Here is a 17720-nt window from a genome sequence, read left to right as displayed (position 1 = left end):
AGTGTGCTGAATTCATATGATCCTATATGTAATATTAATCGCATGCCACTGTCACATCTGTTCAAATGTGGGTTTGAACAGATGTGATAAATTCATCTGTTACTTTATTACCAGATGAACTTATTTGATCATATATAACTCTTCTGAATAGATTAATTACATAAATCTAAAATACAGTATTTGGTTTGGTTGTGCTTACAGCCTACCAAAACAGAACTCCAATTTCACTTTTCTTGGACTTCAACTGTAATGTGTTGAAGTCCCATTCTAGAACCAATTTTTAATCAGTGCACACTATTTGTAAAGGTTTACAATAGTGAAACAAGTTTACTTTGGCTTTTTTTTGTTAAATAAAATAGAGGATAGGCTTCAGAGTGCAGTTTACCCTTTCATTCAGTTTAGGACATTGATCATATGCCAAAATAAAACAGAGCTGCTATTTATTACAATAATTTGATTAATCAAATTCTCTAAATGTAATATTATTTCAATACCTAATGGATCATAATTAAAGTTTTCTCAATGTTATGAGAAAATCTCAACCTTGATTAATACTAAAAAATCTTTGACTTTATAGCTTAAATTCTATTTCAGTTAGTTAGAAACAAAAATTACTTGAATTATATTAACAGATGAATTCTTGTCATCTGGGCCAACCCACTGCTCTACTATGATTCCTTGATTATAATCACCACGTAACCTCCCTAGTAACTGTTCGACACTCCAAGAGGGTGCAGCCCATTCTTTGTCTGTCACTGGCCAACCACCAAGCTGTTTAATAATATCTCGAAGTGGTTTATCACCTATTGTTTGAATCTGACCTATGAAGAAAATGGTAGCATATGTTCAGTTCTTAATATATTAAAATTGTTGGTCTACTGCTTAAAACTAATTTTTCTTTAGGAGCTGATTTAGTCATCACTGAATTTATTTTATTCAATGTTGTTATTACACTTCAACTAAAAAATTAACTAGACTCCTTGTTTTCCCATTTCAACCATTTTACTTTATTCAAATTATCATGCACTGTTAAAATATTAGCAAAAAGAAAGTCTACCGTTAAAGCACCTCCATCTGATAATAGTAGATTCATATAATGAGAGTACACACATTAATACCTGAAATATAGAAACAAAAGCTAAATTTTTAAACTTTAAGTACAGATGCTGATTTATGACACTAACAAGATTACTTATCTTATGCACTATCTAAACTTTTCACTTTTATATTTTATTATATACTCAAGTTAGAGATTTAAAAAATAATTATCTGAATTTACTACATATATACCTACCTACTGAACTAAACAGAAAATTTACTAAACAAGTCATTAATTTGGAATAATTTTAAAAGTCATTACAAAAAAATGTATAAAAGTCAACAACTTAAATTTTTTTATGCAACTTTTATTAGTAAAATATCAAAATATGAACCACAAATTATGTTAGTAATGAAAGTAGTGAGTAATATATTATGATTATATTTTTTAACAATTACATTTTTTTTTTGTAAAATGAAATGAGTAAAATGACATGAAATTCATGGAGCTAGTGTGCAGCCCCAGCAGATTTTTAGATTGAATTCAGGATTATCTCTACTGCAGTTAGTATGATCTAATCAAGATTATCTGGGTGCACCATATTCCAATTCAATGAACCTTGGTGAGGAATCCATTTCTCTAGCAATAAAATAGCAAAAATATCACACAAAAAAAAAAAAAAAAAAAAAACAGACATAAAAAAAAGGCATAAAACTCATAAACAGAGACCATTCAATCTCATACATCTAAACAAACTGCTTTATAGCTGGCATTCATATAAAATGCATTATCCCACAAAAGTGATTGGAAATGATGTAGCCCAATGTCATCTGAAGGTACTTAGAAGGATTTAATTCAAAAACTAACCAATAAAGAGTAAAAGCATTAAAAAAACTGCACTCATTTCACAGTTGAGTAGTCTGTAATTAATGGTTAAGAAAATTTTTTAAATAAAAGGCCTAAAACTGTGGAATATGAAATGTGTTATTTATTTATGAAAATTATATACTCGCTACAGGATTACTGTATATTTTTATGGTTTTAAAATTAATACAAGTAAAACAGTTACTTTATAAAGAAAATGCTTCCATTCCATTACAAGATCAAGCCTATCAGCAATTTAATATTTCAATGTTATTCGTATTTTGCTCAATCAGCCTTGAAGAAAGTATTAAGAAGATGGAATTATTACACTTGTAAGAAAACAAAAAAAAAATTTCCCTTAGGTATTAAGTACAGTCAAACTTCCCTATAATGAATTTGATAAATACAGTGAGAAATTTGTTACAGAGAAATTTTGTTATACAGAGAATATCTTTTTTACTGGAAATTGTCTCCTAATTAGAAAATTAAAACAAAAATGAATGTACATTTATTTTTAATATATTTTATTTCAAAACCATACTTATTTAAATTACATGTTTACACAATTATCGGCAAATTATTACAAATTAAAAAAGTTGGTAATTTTCTTTTGTACAATACAATTAAAAAATTATTTTATTCTCCAAGAAAATTTCACATTTATTCAGAGCATTAAAATCACTATCAGGAACATTTTCACAAAATTGTTGACCCAGATGAAGAGTTTTAAATTTAAAAGTATGAATCATTTCTTCATGAGTTGACTTTTCTATGGGTTGTTCTGATACATCTTTAGCATCATCATTGATTTTTTCATGATCACGGTCATGCTTAACACTGTTCAATAGTATTGCATCTTCATTTGGATGTTCAGTTGTAGCCAGATCTGGCTACAACTGAACATCCATAAAATCCAGTGTTATGTGATTTTAAATGTTTCCAGATGATTCTAAAAACCATTTTGAATAATGTATTCACTCATATTGTTTGTCTAAACTTTTGGCAATTCAGAGATGCAATTTCTAAATTTTAATGTAACTTCCTGATTCCTATGTTCTTGTAATGCATTGATAATCTTCATTAATATTCTCTTTCAATAATGATACTTTAAATTTTTAATAATGCCTTTGTCCACTGGCTGGAATTTTTATGTTACATTTGGTGGTAAAAAACACAACTTCACACTTTTAGGTTTGGCAGAAATATTGGCAGAATGAGCTGGACAGTTATCAATAACTAACATAATTTTTCTGCTATTTTTTTTAAAAATTCGTTATAAAGAGACTAACACTTCCCTATATGGGGTTAATTTTATAGTAACTTCATTTCAAGGTGCAATGTTTGGAAAAAATTCGTAATACAGTAGGCCCTCAATTTAACGGACTAACTGGGGGAAGGGGTGTCCACTATTGTTGAAAGTTATTAAATCAAATGTATTTTAAAAACATATATTAATAACGAACTTACAATGTACAGGATGTATTAAAATGTTATTATAATAAATAAGTACGAATAAAATATTATTATAATGTACATTGAGTAATTTATACTAAAACATTTGTTAAAATATAAAAATAAATTTACAACAGCAACCAAGCTTTATTTTAATTAAACACGTCAAAAACTATACAGTGTAACTAATGGAGTGTTTCCACCACTTTTTTTAAATTTTTTTCCCCTTTAAAGCTCACACAAAGTTGTTTTCAACGTGAACATTAGTTTTTTTCATTTAAATCCATTTTAGAGGGAAAAAAAAATTTTTAATTTTTAAACTCCACTGAATAAAAAACATCCAAAAAACATTAAAAAAAGATACATAACATTCAATATTAATATTAACTTAATTGAAAGAATCACAATTTTCAGAGTCAGAAACAACTGTCATATGGAGGGAGCGGTGTTAATTCCTTGCTGGTAGAGGGTTCTGGTGAAACAGGTCCAGTTGATGAAGTGGTCTTGAAGAAATCATCAAGCTTCAGTTGCCTCACACCTTGGTGCTGCTTTCTTATTACTGTAGATCGAACTTCTCTAAAATGTTCATAATAAGGAAGCACATCAGGGTCTGATGATGATTCAGTATAATGCATGATGTCATCCATATTTTGTCTTATAACACACAATTTAGGATGCGGTGCAACTGATTCTTCGTCTTTGTCATCATCATCATCCTCTTGTTCTCCACAAAGAATATTTTCTGCAATCTCTCCCTCAAAAAAAATTTGATAGCTTGGATCACCTTCATCATTTTCGAGCCACTGTTCCAAATCATTCTCAGTTGCATTTTTGTTGCCAGCCCTCAGAAAAGTGTGTCCCTAAAATCAAATGCCTCAACTCCCTCAAAGTCCATTTCAGGTTCTACGCCATACAACAACTTCTTCCAAGCATTAGCCAAGGTAGTAATCTTCATATCTTTCCATGCAGCTGCTAAGTTGAAGATAGCAAATCTGATGTTGTATGCATGTAAATTTTGCAGTGTCCTGGTTCCTCCTGTATCTTCTTCTGTGTCTTCTGTTTCTTCCAAAACAACCATTACCTCTTCCAAAAACTTCTTATACAACCTCTTATAAGCAACAATTGCACCCTGATCCATCGGCTGTATCAGTGAAGTAGTGTTAGGAGGCAGAAAAACACATTTAATTCTCCCATCCCTGCTATCTAACCTCTAACATTAGGGTGAGCAGGTGCATTATCTCGCAGTAAAACAGCCTTTATTTCATTAGAAGGAATTTTCAGCACATCTGTCTAATGTGCGACGCTATCAGATATAAATAGGTTCTAAATTTTTTCTTTAGGACAGAAATATTTTGTCCGTTAAATCGGGGTCCATTAAATTAAGGGCCTACTGTATAGAGAAATTCATTAAATGGAAGTTCATAATAGAAAAGTTCCACTGTATTTGGAACCATGTGAGGTACATAACAATTGGTTACCGACAGAGCAAGTGCATCAAGTTGAGTCTATTTTCACTTGATAGCAAGTATAAGAAGATACAAAAGTAAGTTGACAAATGAGAAATAAATAAAATAAAAGAATTCTAGGCATTTTTTATGATACATTACCTATTCGGTACCACAGTCATTCAACTGTTGTAAGGTCAGTCCAGAACTAGTAAGGTGCATTGTAGAATTGAGCAATTAATTTTATTGATTATCAGATACATGGATATAGTGAATTAATGAAATAATGCCAGGAGAAAAATCAGAAAATATTTCAAGTCTGAAAAATGCTTGCTAAGATGACTTGTTTCTTTCACTAGCTCAAAGTTCATTATGAGCAGCAAAGATAAGATTCTACTGTAAAGTAATAAGAATAAAAGAAAGTTTGCCAAGGACAGCTGTCATCCTGGAATAGAGGAGTATCAAAGTCATGAATGTCTCTCAAATTTTCAGGAACTGATCATTCAGAATATTTTTTTAGCTAGCCTGATTCACCCTGGTTGGTATTTCAAGTAAGAGACCCATTTCATAATAGTTAAAATATCCCCAAAGCATCACTGACCCTCTAATCCATTACTGCAAAGCACTACAGAAACTGGTGCTTCTGCAACACCTTGCAGTCTGGATGGAATGACTCATTGCTTCTCCTGTAAATCAGTGCCTCTCATCACTGGAATCAAAGTACAGCCACTCCTCAACTTACGTAATATTCAACTTAAGGAAATTCGACTTTATGTAAGTATTTGCCTGCCAGTGCAAACTTAAAAAATTGTGGAAACGTATTTTGCATCCCGTAGAATAAATGGGGGTATCATGAAAATATCATAATGTGAACCCAATAACACATTGGTTTTTTTGGTAATTCATTCCAAGACCTCGGAAGTTGAATTTTCACTATATAACTAAGCTATTTATCTCTCTAAAAGATCATTTTTATAATGGAAATTGCACTACCCTTTCATCGTTATCATATGTTCCCGTTATAAGAATCAATTTTGAATGCCTTTGTGATATTTTTCTAAAAGACATTTCTGGAGGTCACTACTATAAAACAATAAAAACAATATGCACTTTCTGGTTTATTGGGCTTTTCTGTTAGTGCATATAATTATAAATGGGTAGTAAACTCAATTTTATTGCATTTGCGATAATCCCGATAACTGGAATTGTGCAGGTTTTTATGTTACGGTATTATGGTGAAATGAGTTCCCCTTCACTGAAATCTTCAATCATATAAAAAACACAAATAAAATTTCAGAATCTTCTCTTCATTCCTATTTACTTATTACAATGATGAAGGGAAAGCGACCAATGGAAAGTGCAAGTGCTGGCAGTGCTAGGAAACAAAACAAAACAAAATTGATTTAGAAATGAAGATGATTAATTAAGAAGTATGAAGCAGGACAAAGTTTGTCATCTATTGCATGGAATTAGGTCTCACTGCTTCAACAACGAATACTATTTTAAGGGACAGTGTGCGCATAAAATAACACGTTAAACTATCAACGTATTTCACACTGGGGCCAGTCCGCTCCAACAGTGATCACAAAACAGCATTCAGGTGCTATATCAAAGATGGAAAAGCTATTAATAATATGGATAGAAAATCAGATTTAGCAGCAAGTGCCCCTGAATCTAATGGCCATTCAAGCAAAAAGTATTTATGAAGATAACAATATGTACATATCGGGGGAAGTCCCTACGGACTGGAGATGTGCAAATATATCTCCAATTCACAAAGGGGGATCAAAGGGTGATACAAACAATTACAGACATGTTAGTTTGACTTCTGTTCCAGGGAAAATAATGGAGTCACTGGTTCACAAAACGTTGCAGAATCATTTAGACAAGACTGCAGCAATAATTCAGAGACATCATGGGTTTGTCAAGGGGAAGTCTTGTCTTTTTTTTTTTTATGAAAACCCCAAACACGAGAGGTGTTAGAGCCTATAGTACTTAGTACCATACTTGGGTGGGGGAAGATGTAAGAAGACGTACGGTGTTGAGAAGACGTAAGAAGATATTTGTTGACATTAGACTTGAACTTCTGTAGACTGTAATTTTCAGGAAATACGTATGAAGGAAGGTTGTTCCAGAAAATGGCAGTTGAATGAATAAATGAGGAAGATGAAAAGTTGGTTCTGTGAGTTAGAAGTTGGACAGTAAATGGATGTCCGCTGGGGGTTGCATGTGTTTGGACTGTTTTGAAAGAGAGAGTGGGAATTATAGAAGCCAATTCAGAAGAACAGTGTGCATGGAAGTATCTGTAGAAAAGGCATGCAGCAGAAACAGTACGCCTATGAGACAGCGAGTGGAAAGACTCTATTAGAGATGAGTCATTAATTAACCTAACTGCCTTCTTTTGAATGGAATCTAGAAGCCCGAGAAGTCTAAAAGCATGCTACGTTTTGCAGACACCGCCCCAGATGTGGGAACAATATTCCATGGTAGGGTGGATTTGCAATTTGTACAGAGTGAACAGCTGTTTGGAAGAAAAGTACTGCTGAGAGCGAAAGAGAAAACCAAGTTTTTTAGATGCAGAGGAAGCAATATTTGTAATGTGCTTATGCCAAGAGATATTAGAAAACAGTGTAATCCCCGAAAAAGATATATCTTCTTGCATAGAAATCGGAGTGTCACCAAAGATAAGTATAGGAGCAGAAGAATCCGAGATATAAGACAAGACTGAGTTTTAGAAGGATTGAAATCAACTAAGTTGTCTTTACCCCACTGGAGAAATACCTGGAGACTGGCATTTAAGAAATTGGTAGCGGATATTCGAGAAGTTGAAGCTTGATTGAGCAGGGCGAGTTTTCTCAAAATGGAAAGTGGAATGCAATGTGCTATCATCAGCAAAACTATGGATAGGATTTCCAGTAAAATGAAGAAGGTCATTAATATAAAAGAGGAAAAGAGTGGGGGAAAGAATTGAACCTTGGGTGACACCAGCATTAGTTGAAAAGTTAGAAGATAGAGCCATCTACCATTACCCTCAGTGAGTGGTCAGAGAGAAAATTGGATAACCAATTACAAAAAACAGTTGGCAAACCATAAGATGGAAGTTTGTTTAGAAGACCTTTATGCCAAACACGATTGAAAGCCTTTGAGATGTCAAGAGCAACTACTTGTGTTTCACTGGACTTTTCCATTGAATTTGTCCATAAATGGGTACCATAAGACAGAATGTCACCAGTGGATCGACACTGACGGAATCCATGCTAGCGATCGATCGTTGATCAGACGGAAAGTTTCTAGATAGTTTAAGAGTTAGCAGTTAATTGATTTCTCCATTACTTTAGAAAGAGTAGAAGTAATTGCAATGGGATGATAATTGGATGGGAGGGATTTGTCACCCTTTTTAGGAACTGGCTGGATACGAGCAAATTTCAAAGCAGAAGGAAAAACACCTTTGGAATAAGAAAGTGAAAAGGGCAGCAAAGAACAGGAGTAAGTTCAGGGGCACAGGTTTTGAGAACAAGTGGAGAAATACCATCAGAACCTGGAGCATTCTGAGCATCAAGTTTCGTCAAAATCCTTCTGACATCCTTTTGATGAAAGATCACAGGAGGCATTGAATGGAGAGTGTTGGGAATGGTGGGAGGTGTTTTACTAAGATCATTAATACATGAGATGGAAGAAAAATGGGATGCTAGCTGGTCAGCCTTATCCTTGGCTGAAGTGACAAAAGAACCATCTGGTTTTGACAGAGGTGGGAGCAGAGATGGGCAAAAGTTGCGGCCAATAGCTTTGGCAAGAGACCAGAATGCTCGGCTACCATTAGGACAAGAAGCAGTTTTCTACTCTTAGCCTGTTCAAAATCTAGTTTGGACTGATTAAGAACTGCTTTACAATTGTTGTGAGCTCTGATGTAGGCAGAAAATGAAAGTGAAGAACTGGAAACAAGTCATATGATATGCAACATTCGGCGCCTACATAGCCGGGTGGGCAGGAGCAGCAGTGCATAGCACACACTTCTTGATTAGACCGGGGTTCGAGCCCGTGACCACCAAATACGGAGGATGCCGAAAGTTCAGGGAATGACCACCGCATATCCCCGGAACAATATGGCCTTAGTTGCTAATGCTCCTGAAAACCAAATAACAAACAACAAACTAACATGCAACATTCTTCTCTTGAACAGCCTTAGCACATTTACTGGAAAATCAAGGTTTAGATAAAGGACGAGATTTTATGGTGGAATGTGGAATAAAGGATTCCATTCCTACAAGAATAATTCTGCTGACACGATCTCAGCAAACGTTGACATCAGAAGTTTTGAAACAATAATCCAACCAAAGAAAAGAAATAAAGAAATCAAGCAGGTCATCCCATTTTACATTCTTGTAATGCCAAACAACGTGAGGTAGAGAATAGCCATGAGATAAAGGCTCCATTGGAGAAGAGACAATCACCAAGTTACAATCTGAGGTGCCTAAAGGACCACTCACTTCAACCATGTACTTAGAAGGGTTGTTTGTGAGGAAAAGATCAAGCATGTTGGCTGTATGATTAGGATTGTCCAGTATTCTGGAAAGTAAATGAACAATCTGTGTGAGGTCATTAGCAATTGCAAAAGCCTCAGCATCTCGATCAGCTGGGTCTGTGTGACTAGAAAACGGAAGCTAGCTGGAGTTGTGAATATTAAAATCACCAAGGAAAATTACCTCACTGTTAGGAAAGTTGGACTGGAGAAAGTCAAGTTGCAAAGAGAGGAAGTCAAAGAGTTCCAAGCAATTAGTGGTGTTGGGAGAACAGTAGAGACAACAGATGAATTTGATAGAATGAGTAGAAAGATTTTAAGCCACAGAAGATCAAAAAGAGGAGATTCCAAATTACCAAGTCTCTGACAGAGAAAATTGGAATGGACATATGCACAAGTACCACCTTTGAGGCGAAAGGAATCATACAGTGAATAATTTGGGCAACTGAGTTGAGCAGTAATTGAATCAACCGATAACTGAGATTCTGTCAGAAAAAGTACGTGGGGTAGGCAGAGTGCAAGTGGAAATGGACATCATTGAGATTAGAACTGAGACCACGTATATTTTTGAAATGAACTAGGAAGTGTTTGGGAGGTTTAAATCTTTTCGCAGATAAGCTTACTCTATTAGTTTGACAATTCGTGGTGTATTCAATTGTAAGAAAAAGTGGAGACATGCTGTATGAAGTAACGAAATTTTTGGACATGGAGTACACATGATAAGAATATACCCAGATCCTTGATATAACGTGGCCTCAATAATGCCACCTGCATACACACTACTCAGACTCCCTCCAGTCACTATCTGGCAGAGTATAGGTAGCAAGATTATACACTAGCTGATCCAGAAGCCTCCTAGAGAGTTACCAACAGGTTCGATCCAGTGTACTAACTAGTGGCCAGCCTGCGAACACTGTTTTAGAGCTGTATGCTCGAAATGTAAGGAAGATTGGATCTCGCCATGATGTCCATCATAACCTCAAAAGTTATCAGTCATACTGCATGATGGAAGAGATGGGGAAGGGTTGACCGGAACTTAGCTCTGGAGATTAAGTGGTGGTATTGCACGGGTTGATGAGAGTCATCTACCACTCGGTATAGACTGGTATCACAGATGGGTGCATTATTGTCTGACCAATTTAATTGGATACTATGATGTGGTCACTAAGGAACTGGATGCAAAAAATTATTTTGATATGTTGGATATCAGGAAAGCATTTGATACTGCTGCACATAGAAGACTACTGTACAAATTGGTGTAGTGTGGCATTAAGGGCAAGTTGCTACAATGGATAAAAGGATGGTTGAGTGGGAGAAGACTGAGAGTGGTGGTCAATGGGTACTGCTCTATGTGGACTAATGTTATTAGTGGAGTCCATCAAGGTTCAGTGTTGGGCCCACTGTTGTTTTGTATATTTATCAATGATATTGATGAAGGTATATGAAGCTTAATGTCGAAGTTTGCAGATTATATAAAGGTTGGCAGGGTTGTTAATAACAGGAAAAGTTGGGTAGATGGGCTGAGAAGTGGCAACTGAAGGTTAACATTGACAAATGCAAAGTACTGCATATGGGTAGCAGTAATCCCAGAGAAATGTACCAACTATGTGGTTAGGCATTCCATAGCTGAGTGGTCAGGAGCAGGAGTGCAGTAGCACACGCTCTTTGAGTAGACCGGGATTCAAGCCCCTGACCGCTGAATACGGTTGATCTGCCAACCCGCACTGGACCAGCGTGGCAGATTATGGTCCATTTCCCTCAGCATGAATTGTTGAGGAGGCTACCATCCTGCAGTTGGTTGATAATGGCTGCACTTTACCTTTTTTTTTTTTTTTTATGTGGCGTTACACTCAGGGTAGTGGAGAATGAAAGAGACCTTGGGGTAATTGTGCAGTCAGGCAGCCAGAGTAGGTCATGGGGTCTTGTCAATGATATACAGGAATTTTGCGAGCAGGGATAAAGAGGTAATTATCCCCTTGTATAAGGCAATGGTCAGGCCACACCTTGAGTACTGTGTACAGATCTGGAAGGCTCATTTTAGGAAGGATGTAGATTTACTAGAACGAGTACAGAGAAGAGCAACTAGACTGGTGAAGGGAACAAATTTTTCTTATGAAGAAAGGCTTAAGTTCTGCAAATTGTAGCTTCAGGAGACTAGGCACCTGTGAGGCAATTTGATTGATGTGTATAAGGCCTTGAATGGATTGAGCAGGCTTAATGCTGATGGGATTCTTCCTCTTGCTCAGATTACAAACCTGAGAGGGCATAGATTCAAACTGAGGAAAGACAGTTGTAGAATAATGTGCAGAAGTTTGCCTTTAGCCAGCAGGTAGTTGATTGCTGGAACAAACTTCCACCTGTTGTTGTGGAAGTTGATAGCTTAAATAAATTCAATGCAGAAGTAGACAAACATTTGGAATGAATGGATCAGTGAAATGGGAAGGGTTTTCATCTTTTTTTTTTTTTTTGGCTGATGCTGTATAAGCTTGCTTTCTTGCATCATGTGCCTCTACTAATGCTAATGCTAAAAATGCGGCAAACGCCAAGCCAAGTTGGTTGCAAGCAATGGGTGGTTTAATAGGTTCAAACATCATGTTGGTTTCCAAAACATTAAAGTAGGAATCCCAGGGGTTCATATTTGGTGAGTATGGGCTTGACAAACCCAGGGTCCTGAGATATATATCATCATTCTCTTTCTTGGTGATTAAAAAAAAAAAAAAAAATTTCTGTTTATACTCCGTGATGACCAAACGGTCAGAGGAGTTCACAAGATAGACAGAATACAAGAACATCACTGTATTCAGCAGTCACGGGCTTGAGCCTCGATCACTCAAGTCACATGTACTTATGCGCCCACGCGTCTGACCACTAGGCTATGGTGATTCCTTTCTACTTTTCTCTCTCTCTCTCTCTCTCTCTCTCTCTCTCTCTCTCTCAGGGTAACTTGGGGAATTTTTTTTTTTTTTTTTTGGCTAGTGCAGCATAAGCCTCAGGCTTCCTTGCACCATATGGCTATTAATAATACTAATAATAATAGTATGCGGTGAAGTCGCCGGTGCCGATTCTGTAGCTGCAGAGAAATTTTGTGATATGTTGGAAAAAACCCCTTGTAAATCTCCACAGCCCTCAACTTCTGCAGCGGCATGCTTATCAGCTAGAGAGTTAATTCTGGCAACAATGCTCAAAAGGTAAAACTTGTTGACATTATGCCTGTCTCCTTTCTCTTTTTGTAATTGTATAATTTTGAAATGTTGTAATTTTTCCTGTACATGAGATAAAAAAATCAAATAATTCTATTTACATGTCCGTCGAACATTTCTTTTTTGCTTCTATCAAATTCAGCGCAAATAGTTGTGAGTGCAAAATTTCCCTAAATGCTTATTTAGGGAATTCCGACTTACATGGTGTTCTGCGGAACGTAACCCTTGTGTTAATTGGAGAGTGGCTGTATAGGCAAAAATGCCTACAATTTGATTCAATTTGGATACATCAGACTATTTTTCCAATCATCAGTAGTCCAGTTTTTATGCCTTTAAGTCCATATTAGCCAGGCTTTTTATGCACAGCTATTAACAACAGTCATTTTCAGAGGACCCTACTCCAGATATCTATGTTATGCAATTATTTGATTTGCAGAATTTGATTAACTCTTTTCAGTAGTTCTCATCTTTTTTGAAATCATTTTGCATTCACTTGACACAATATTCATTGCCAAATACTTAGTACAATATACTTTTGGCCACATTCTGAATGATTTTGATTTACACCATTCCTTAAAAACTGATTTCTGGTTGATTTTGACTCACACCTTTCCTTAAAAATTATTATTACTGTTCTTTCTGAAACACCAGCAAATTCAGCTACATCTTTAACAGTATACCCTTTAGACATGACAAATGTTATCACTCCTTTTTGTCACTCACTAACATCTTTTCTGCACCCCATCATTCATGGCAAAAGCCCTTGCTTCATCAGTCACAGCTGAATTTGCTGTGACTAATGAAGTGCTGTAAGCAAACAAGCATAGAAGATATATGTGCTCAATCTGCTAATCCTAAATATCACAAGTGACTAATTTTTTTATAGTGTCATCATTTTACTATGAGCAAAAAATTAAAAAGTTTAAATTTGTTAGCCAGCATAATTAACTGCTATTCATTATATAGTTTTTCTAAATATTCACAGTTAATATAAGTACTGTATTTACATTCTTTTAAACCTGTAATCTGATGCATTACAAAAAATTAGGTTTTATTTGAAATAAATATTTTTCATAATTAACTTCTATCTTAATTAAAGTGCTTATTCTGAATATAACTTACTTGTCGATATACATGATCTATAAAAAGTTTTTGCTTTGATAGTGGCATTATTGTCATAGCTGTTGGGTGGTTCTTCTAGTAGATCTGAAAGAAATTAAGCTACTATTGCCAAAAATGTTATTCTAAAAAAATTATACCTCTGTAACTAGATTTGTACATATTTATATAATTAATGAAGAGATAAATATATACATTTCAAAGATGAATAATTAGATTATAGTTTCCCCATTGCTTATCATTCTAGTGGAGATTCTAGCACTAAAAATTTCAAACACATGTCTTGATACTATTTGCACTGTCTATTCTAATTAGCAATTTTTATAGTAAATCATAATATCATCCAGAATAGGTTCATTACAGAAATCTAACAAGACAAGAAAATGTTTTAAATAACATTAGTTTTTGTCAAATTTTACAACATATGATATACACTCAGTGATCACTGAATTATGACCACTTACCTAATACCGTGTTGGCCCACCATTCACACAGATAACAACTGCTATTCACCTAGGCACTGACTCCACTAGATGTCTGAAGGTGTGTGGAGCAGCAACCATACTGCCTGCAAGGCTTTCCACAGTGCTGGAATAGATGATGGTTGCATATCCAGATGCCTCACTTCCCATTCCAAAACATCCCACGTGTTCAACTGGATTGAGGTCAGGTGAATTTGGAGACCAATCAAGATGGATGACATCTTTACTGTGTTCCTTGAACCACTTGTGCACTGTCTGGGCCTGATGACAGGCTGCATTACTGTCTTCAAAGATCCCATTTCTGTCTGGAAAAAAATGTAACATGGCAAGGTGCTCCTAAAAGTTGCCAGTAGACCTCACCAGTGAAATGTTGGTCCATACACACCAAGTGTCCTAGTTCTTGCCAGCAAAACATATCTAATATTAAGCAACCACTGATGCCTGCCTGGATAGTGGGTACCATCACAATAGGTCCATGGACTCATGTTGCTTGCACTGCACATGAGGGCATCCATGGCATGTTGCACCGAGTATTTGGTCTTTTTCGACTAGCATATTCGTTTCCAGTCCTCCAATGGCCAATCAGTGTGTTGCTGATGCCACAGCATATCATTGCCAATGATGATCAACATCGAGGAGAGGGGGTTTCTTGGGTCATCTGCTGTGGAATCCCATATGTCTGAGTGTGCGGTGCATTTTCATTTGGGACATTGTTCTTGTATTGCGATGTCAACTGCTGCATAGTGACCTGCCATTAAGTCCATATAATGCACTGCACCGTTCTTTCACAATGAACATCCACCTTGCATAATCCTTTACAGTTCTGTTGACATTTAACACCATTCTTTGTAGATCTTAACCACAGCAGACTGCAAGCAACTGACAAGGTGTGCCATTTCAGATATGGAAGCACCCAACACTCGAGCTTCCACAATTATGCACTTTTGAAACTCCATGATATCTTTGCTATGGCCCATAACTGCTACATTATCACTCTGACTTGCATGACCAGAAGAAAATTACCAATGCTTTAGCGTATGAAGCTATTCAGCTTCATACGTAGGGCATTAGAGCATTATACACTGCAAGCTATGCAGCAGAGTCTTTTACAGATGAGGTGGTCATAATTTACTGATCACTGAGTGTAACTGCCACTAAATGCACAGTAACTAAATGTTTCTTTAAATTATCAAAGAAGAAACCCCCTTTTGCCGATATAGGATATGTCATAGAGTGAAAATAACTTTTTGACCTCTGTGGGGGCGATTAATGCATTAATACATATTTAAAACAAGCAACTTTCAAGGAGTTCACATCTCAGAAATACACTTCTTCCTTCACGAACAGTAACACTATTTTTTTGAAATTCTCATGACCAAAGTAAAGCAAGCGTCTTAAAAGTTAACAAAAGTATCTCCTGCAGCTTCCATTCTCAGTGTTTCAATTATAAACCAATAACTTTTCTTATATTGTGGGTAATACATAACTGCCTTCTATGAACAATCATAAGGATCTTAGCTTATGTTTCTCTAGTGAGCTGAATTTTTGCAATCATATTAATTATATTGTTTCTGAGACAATGTAGTTCCTTAGTATCATGAAAAGTATCACTACAATTTCTAGTAACGACCGACAGACTGGTTTAAGTTAAACATTATTTAAATAAATAAATAGATACATACATAAATGAAGTACTAAAACAGATATAAAACAAAAGCATTATCATAATCAATATCATAAGTAAAAATCATAATTATTTTCTCTCTCTGACATCATGATGCATTTCTACTGAAGCTGTTTTACTTGAATAATAGCAATGCAGCAGTAGTGCTGCATTACTACTATCAATGTAGAAAGGTCCATTAATAGTGGTCTCAGGGATCAACTGACGATGTTACCAACAGTAAATTCTAAGTGGGAAGCATTCAAGGAATTAATCGTGGATGCTACTAAAAGTTTCATACCTATTAAGAAATAGTGTTCAAGGTTTAGACCTAAATGGTTATCAAATGAACTAATGAAACTCGTAACAGAGAAGAAAAATGCATGGGATGCATATAAATTATCAAGCGACTCAGAAGCCTATGGCAGATATAAGCTAGTCTGTAATCAGGTCACAAAGGAGGTTAGGCAGGTGAAGGCAGATTACGAGAAATCCTTGGCAAAAGATGCTAAGAAAAACAGCAAAGATTTCTTTACTTATATAAACTCTAAAAGGAAGGGGATGAATCTGATTGGTCCACTTGACATCGATGGTTCGACTGTTGATCATCCTGCTCAGATAGCAAACAAACTGAATGAGTATTTTGCATCTACATTCACACATGAGGAATTATTAAGGTTTGAAAATGGCAGAAGGTTATCAAATTGTAGCAGGGTACTTAATGATTTTGTAATAACTGAGAGCAAAGTGGAGGAGAAATTGTTGAAATTAAATAAAAGAAAAGCACCTGGGGTGGATGGGATCTATCCAGTTATATTAAAGGAGGCGGCAAAGCACCTAAGCAAACCCTTAGCCATAATTATGAGAGCATCCTTGGACTCAGGGGAGGCCCCCATGGACTGGAGATGTGCAAATGTGTTCCCAATTCACAAAGGGGGATTGAAGGGTGACACGAGTAATTACAGACCAGTTAGTTTAACTTCTGTTCCGGGTAAAATAATGGAGTCACTGGTTAAAGATGCATTGCAGGATCATCTAGACAAGACAGCAGCAATAATTCAGACACAGCATGGGTTTGTTAAGGGAAAGTCTTGTATGACAAATTTGATTGGTTATTATGATGTGGTTTCAAAGGAACTGGATGCAAAAAATAATTTTGATATCATATACTTGGATTTCAGGAAAGCTTTTGACACTGTTGCGCATGGAAGACTACTGTACAAATTGGAGCAGAATAGTATTAAGGGTAAGTTGCTACAATGGATAAAAGGATGGTTGAGTGGGAGAAGACAGAGGGTGGTAATCAATGTATGCTACTCTTCATGGACTAATGTTATTAGTGGAGTCCCACAGGGTTCAGTGTTGGGTCCACTGTTGTTTTGTATATTTATCAATGATATTGATGAAGGTATATCAGGCTTAGTATCAAAGTTTGCAGATGATACAAAGGTTGGCAGGGTTGTTAATGACAGTAATGGCAGTGTGTTACTGCAACACAATCTAAAAAATTTGGGAAGATGGGCTAAGAAGTGGCAATTGAAGTTTAACCTTGACAAATGCAAAGTACTGCATATGGGTAGAAGTAACCCCAGAGAAACGTACCAACTGTGTGGTACACAGTTGGTACGTTTTTCTACACCACTTAAGGAGGTAGAAAATGAAAAAGACCTGGGAGTAATTGTGCAATCAGATATGAAGTTTTCTGAGCAATGCAGACAGTCGGCAAGGGCAGGTCATGGGGTGTTGTCAATGATATACAGGAATTTTGTTAGCAGGGAAAAGGAGGTGATTGTCCCTCTGTATAAGGCAATGGTCAGGCCACGCCTTGAGTACTGCATGCAGGTCTGGAGGCCTCATTTTAGGAAGGATGTAGATTGGCTTGAGCATGTACAGAGAAGGGCAACAAGATTTGTTGTACCAAGAGAGGCTTAAGTTCT

General features: G+C 36.0%; 1 protein-coding gene across 4 annotated transcripts in view; it reads right to left on the bottom strand.

Annotated features, from left to right (window-relative positions):
• Window positions 1-17720, bottom strand: part of LOC150079297 (neprilysin-1-like) — a 329066-nt gene that overhangs the window by 218297 nt on the left and 93049 nt on the right. For all 4 annotated transcript variants that reach the window (XM_090384129.1, XM_090384131.1, XM_090384130.1 and 1 more), the window contains exons 5-6: window positions 13642-13725; window positions 616-821 (exon numbers count right to left, since the gene is read on the bottom strand). In XM_090384129.1, the coding sequence (XP_090240255.1) occupies window positions 616-821; window positions 13642-13725 (290 nt within the window). The remainder of the gene's footprint in view (window positions 1-615; window positions 822-13641; window positions 13726-17720) is intronic.

The sequence above is a fragment of the Mastigoproctus giganteus genome, chromosome 10 (assembly GCF_048544385.1).
Source record: "Mastigoproctus giganteus isolate SK-2022 chromosome 10, ASM4854438v1, whole genome shotgun sequence".
Lineage (NCBI taxonomy): Eukaryota > Metazoa > Arthropoda > Arachnida > Uropygi > Thelyphonidae > Mastigoproctus > Mastigoproctus giganteus.
Note: the sequence above shows the minus strand (reverse complement) of the source record. Positions and strands in the feature narration are given on the sequence as shown.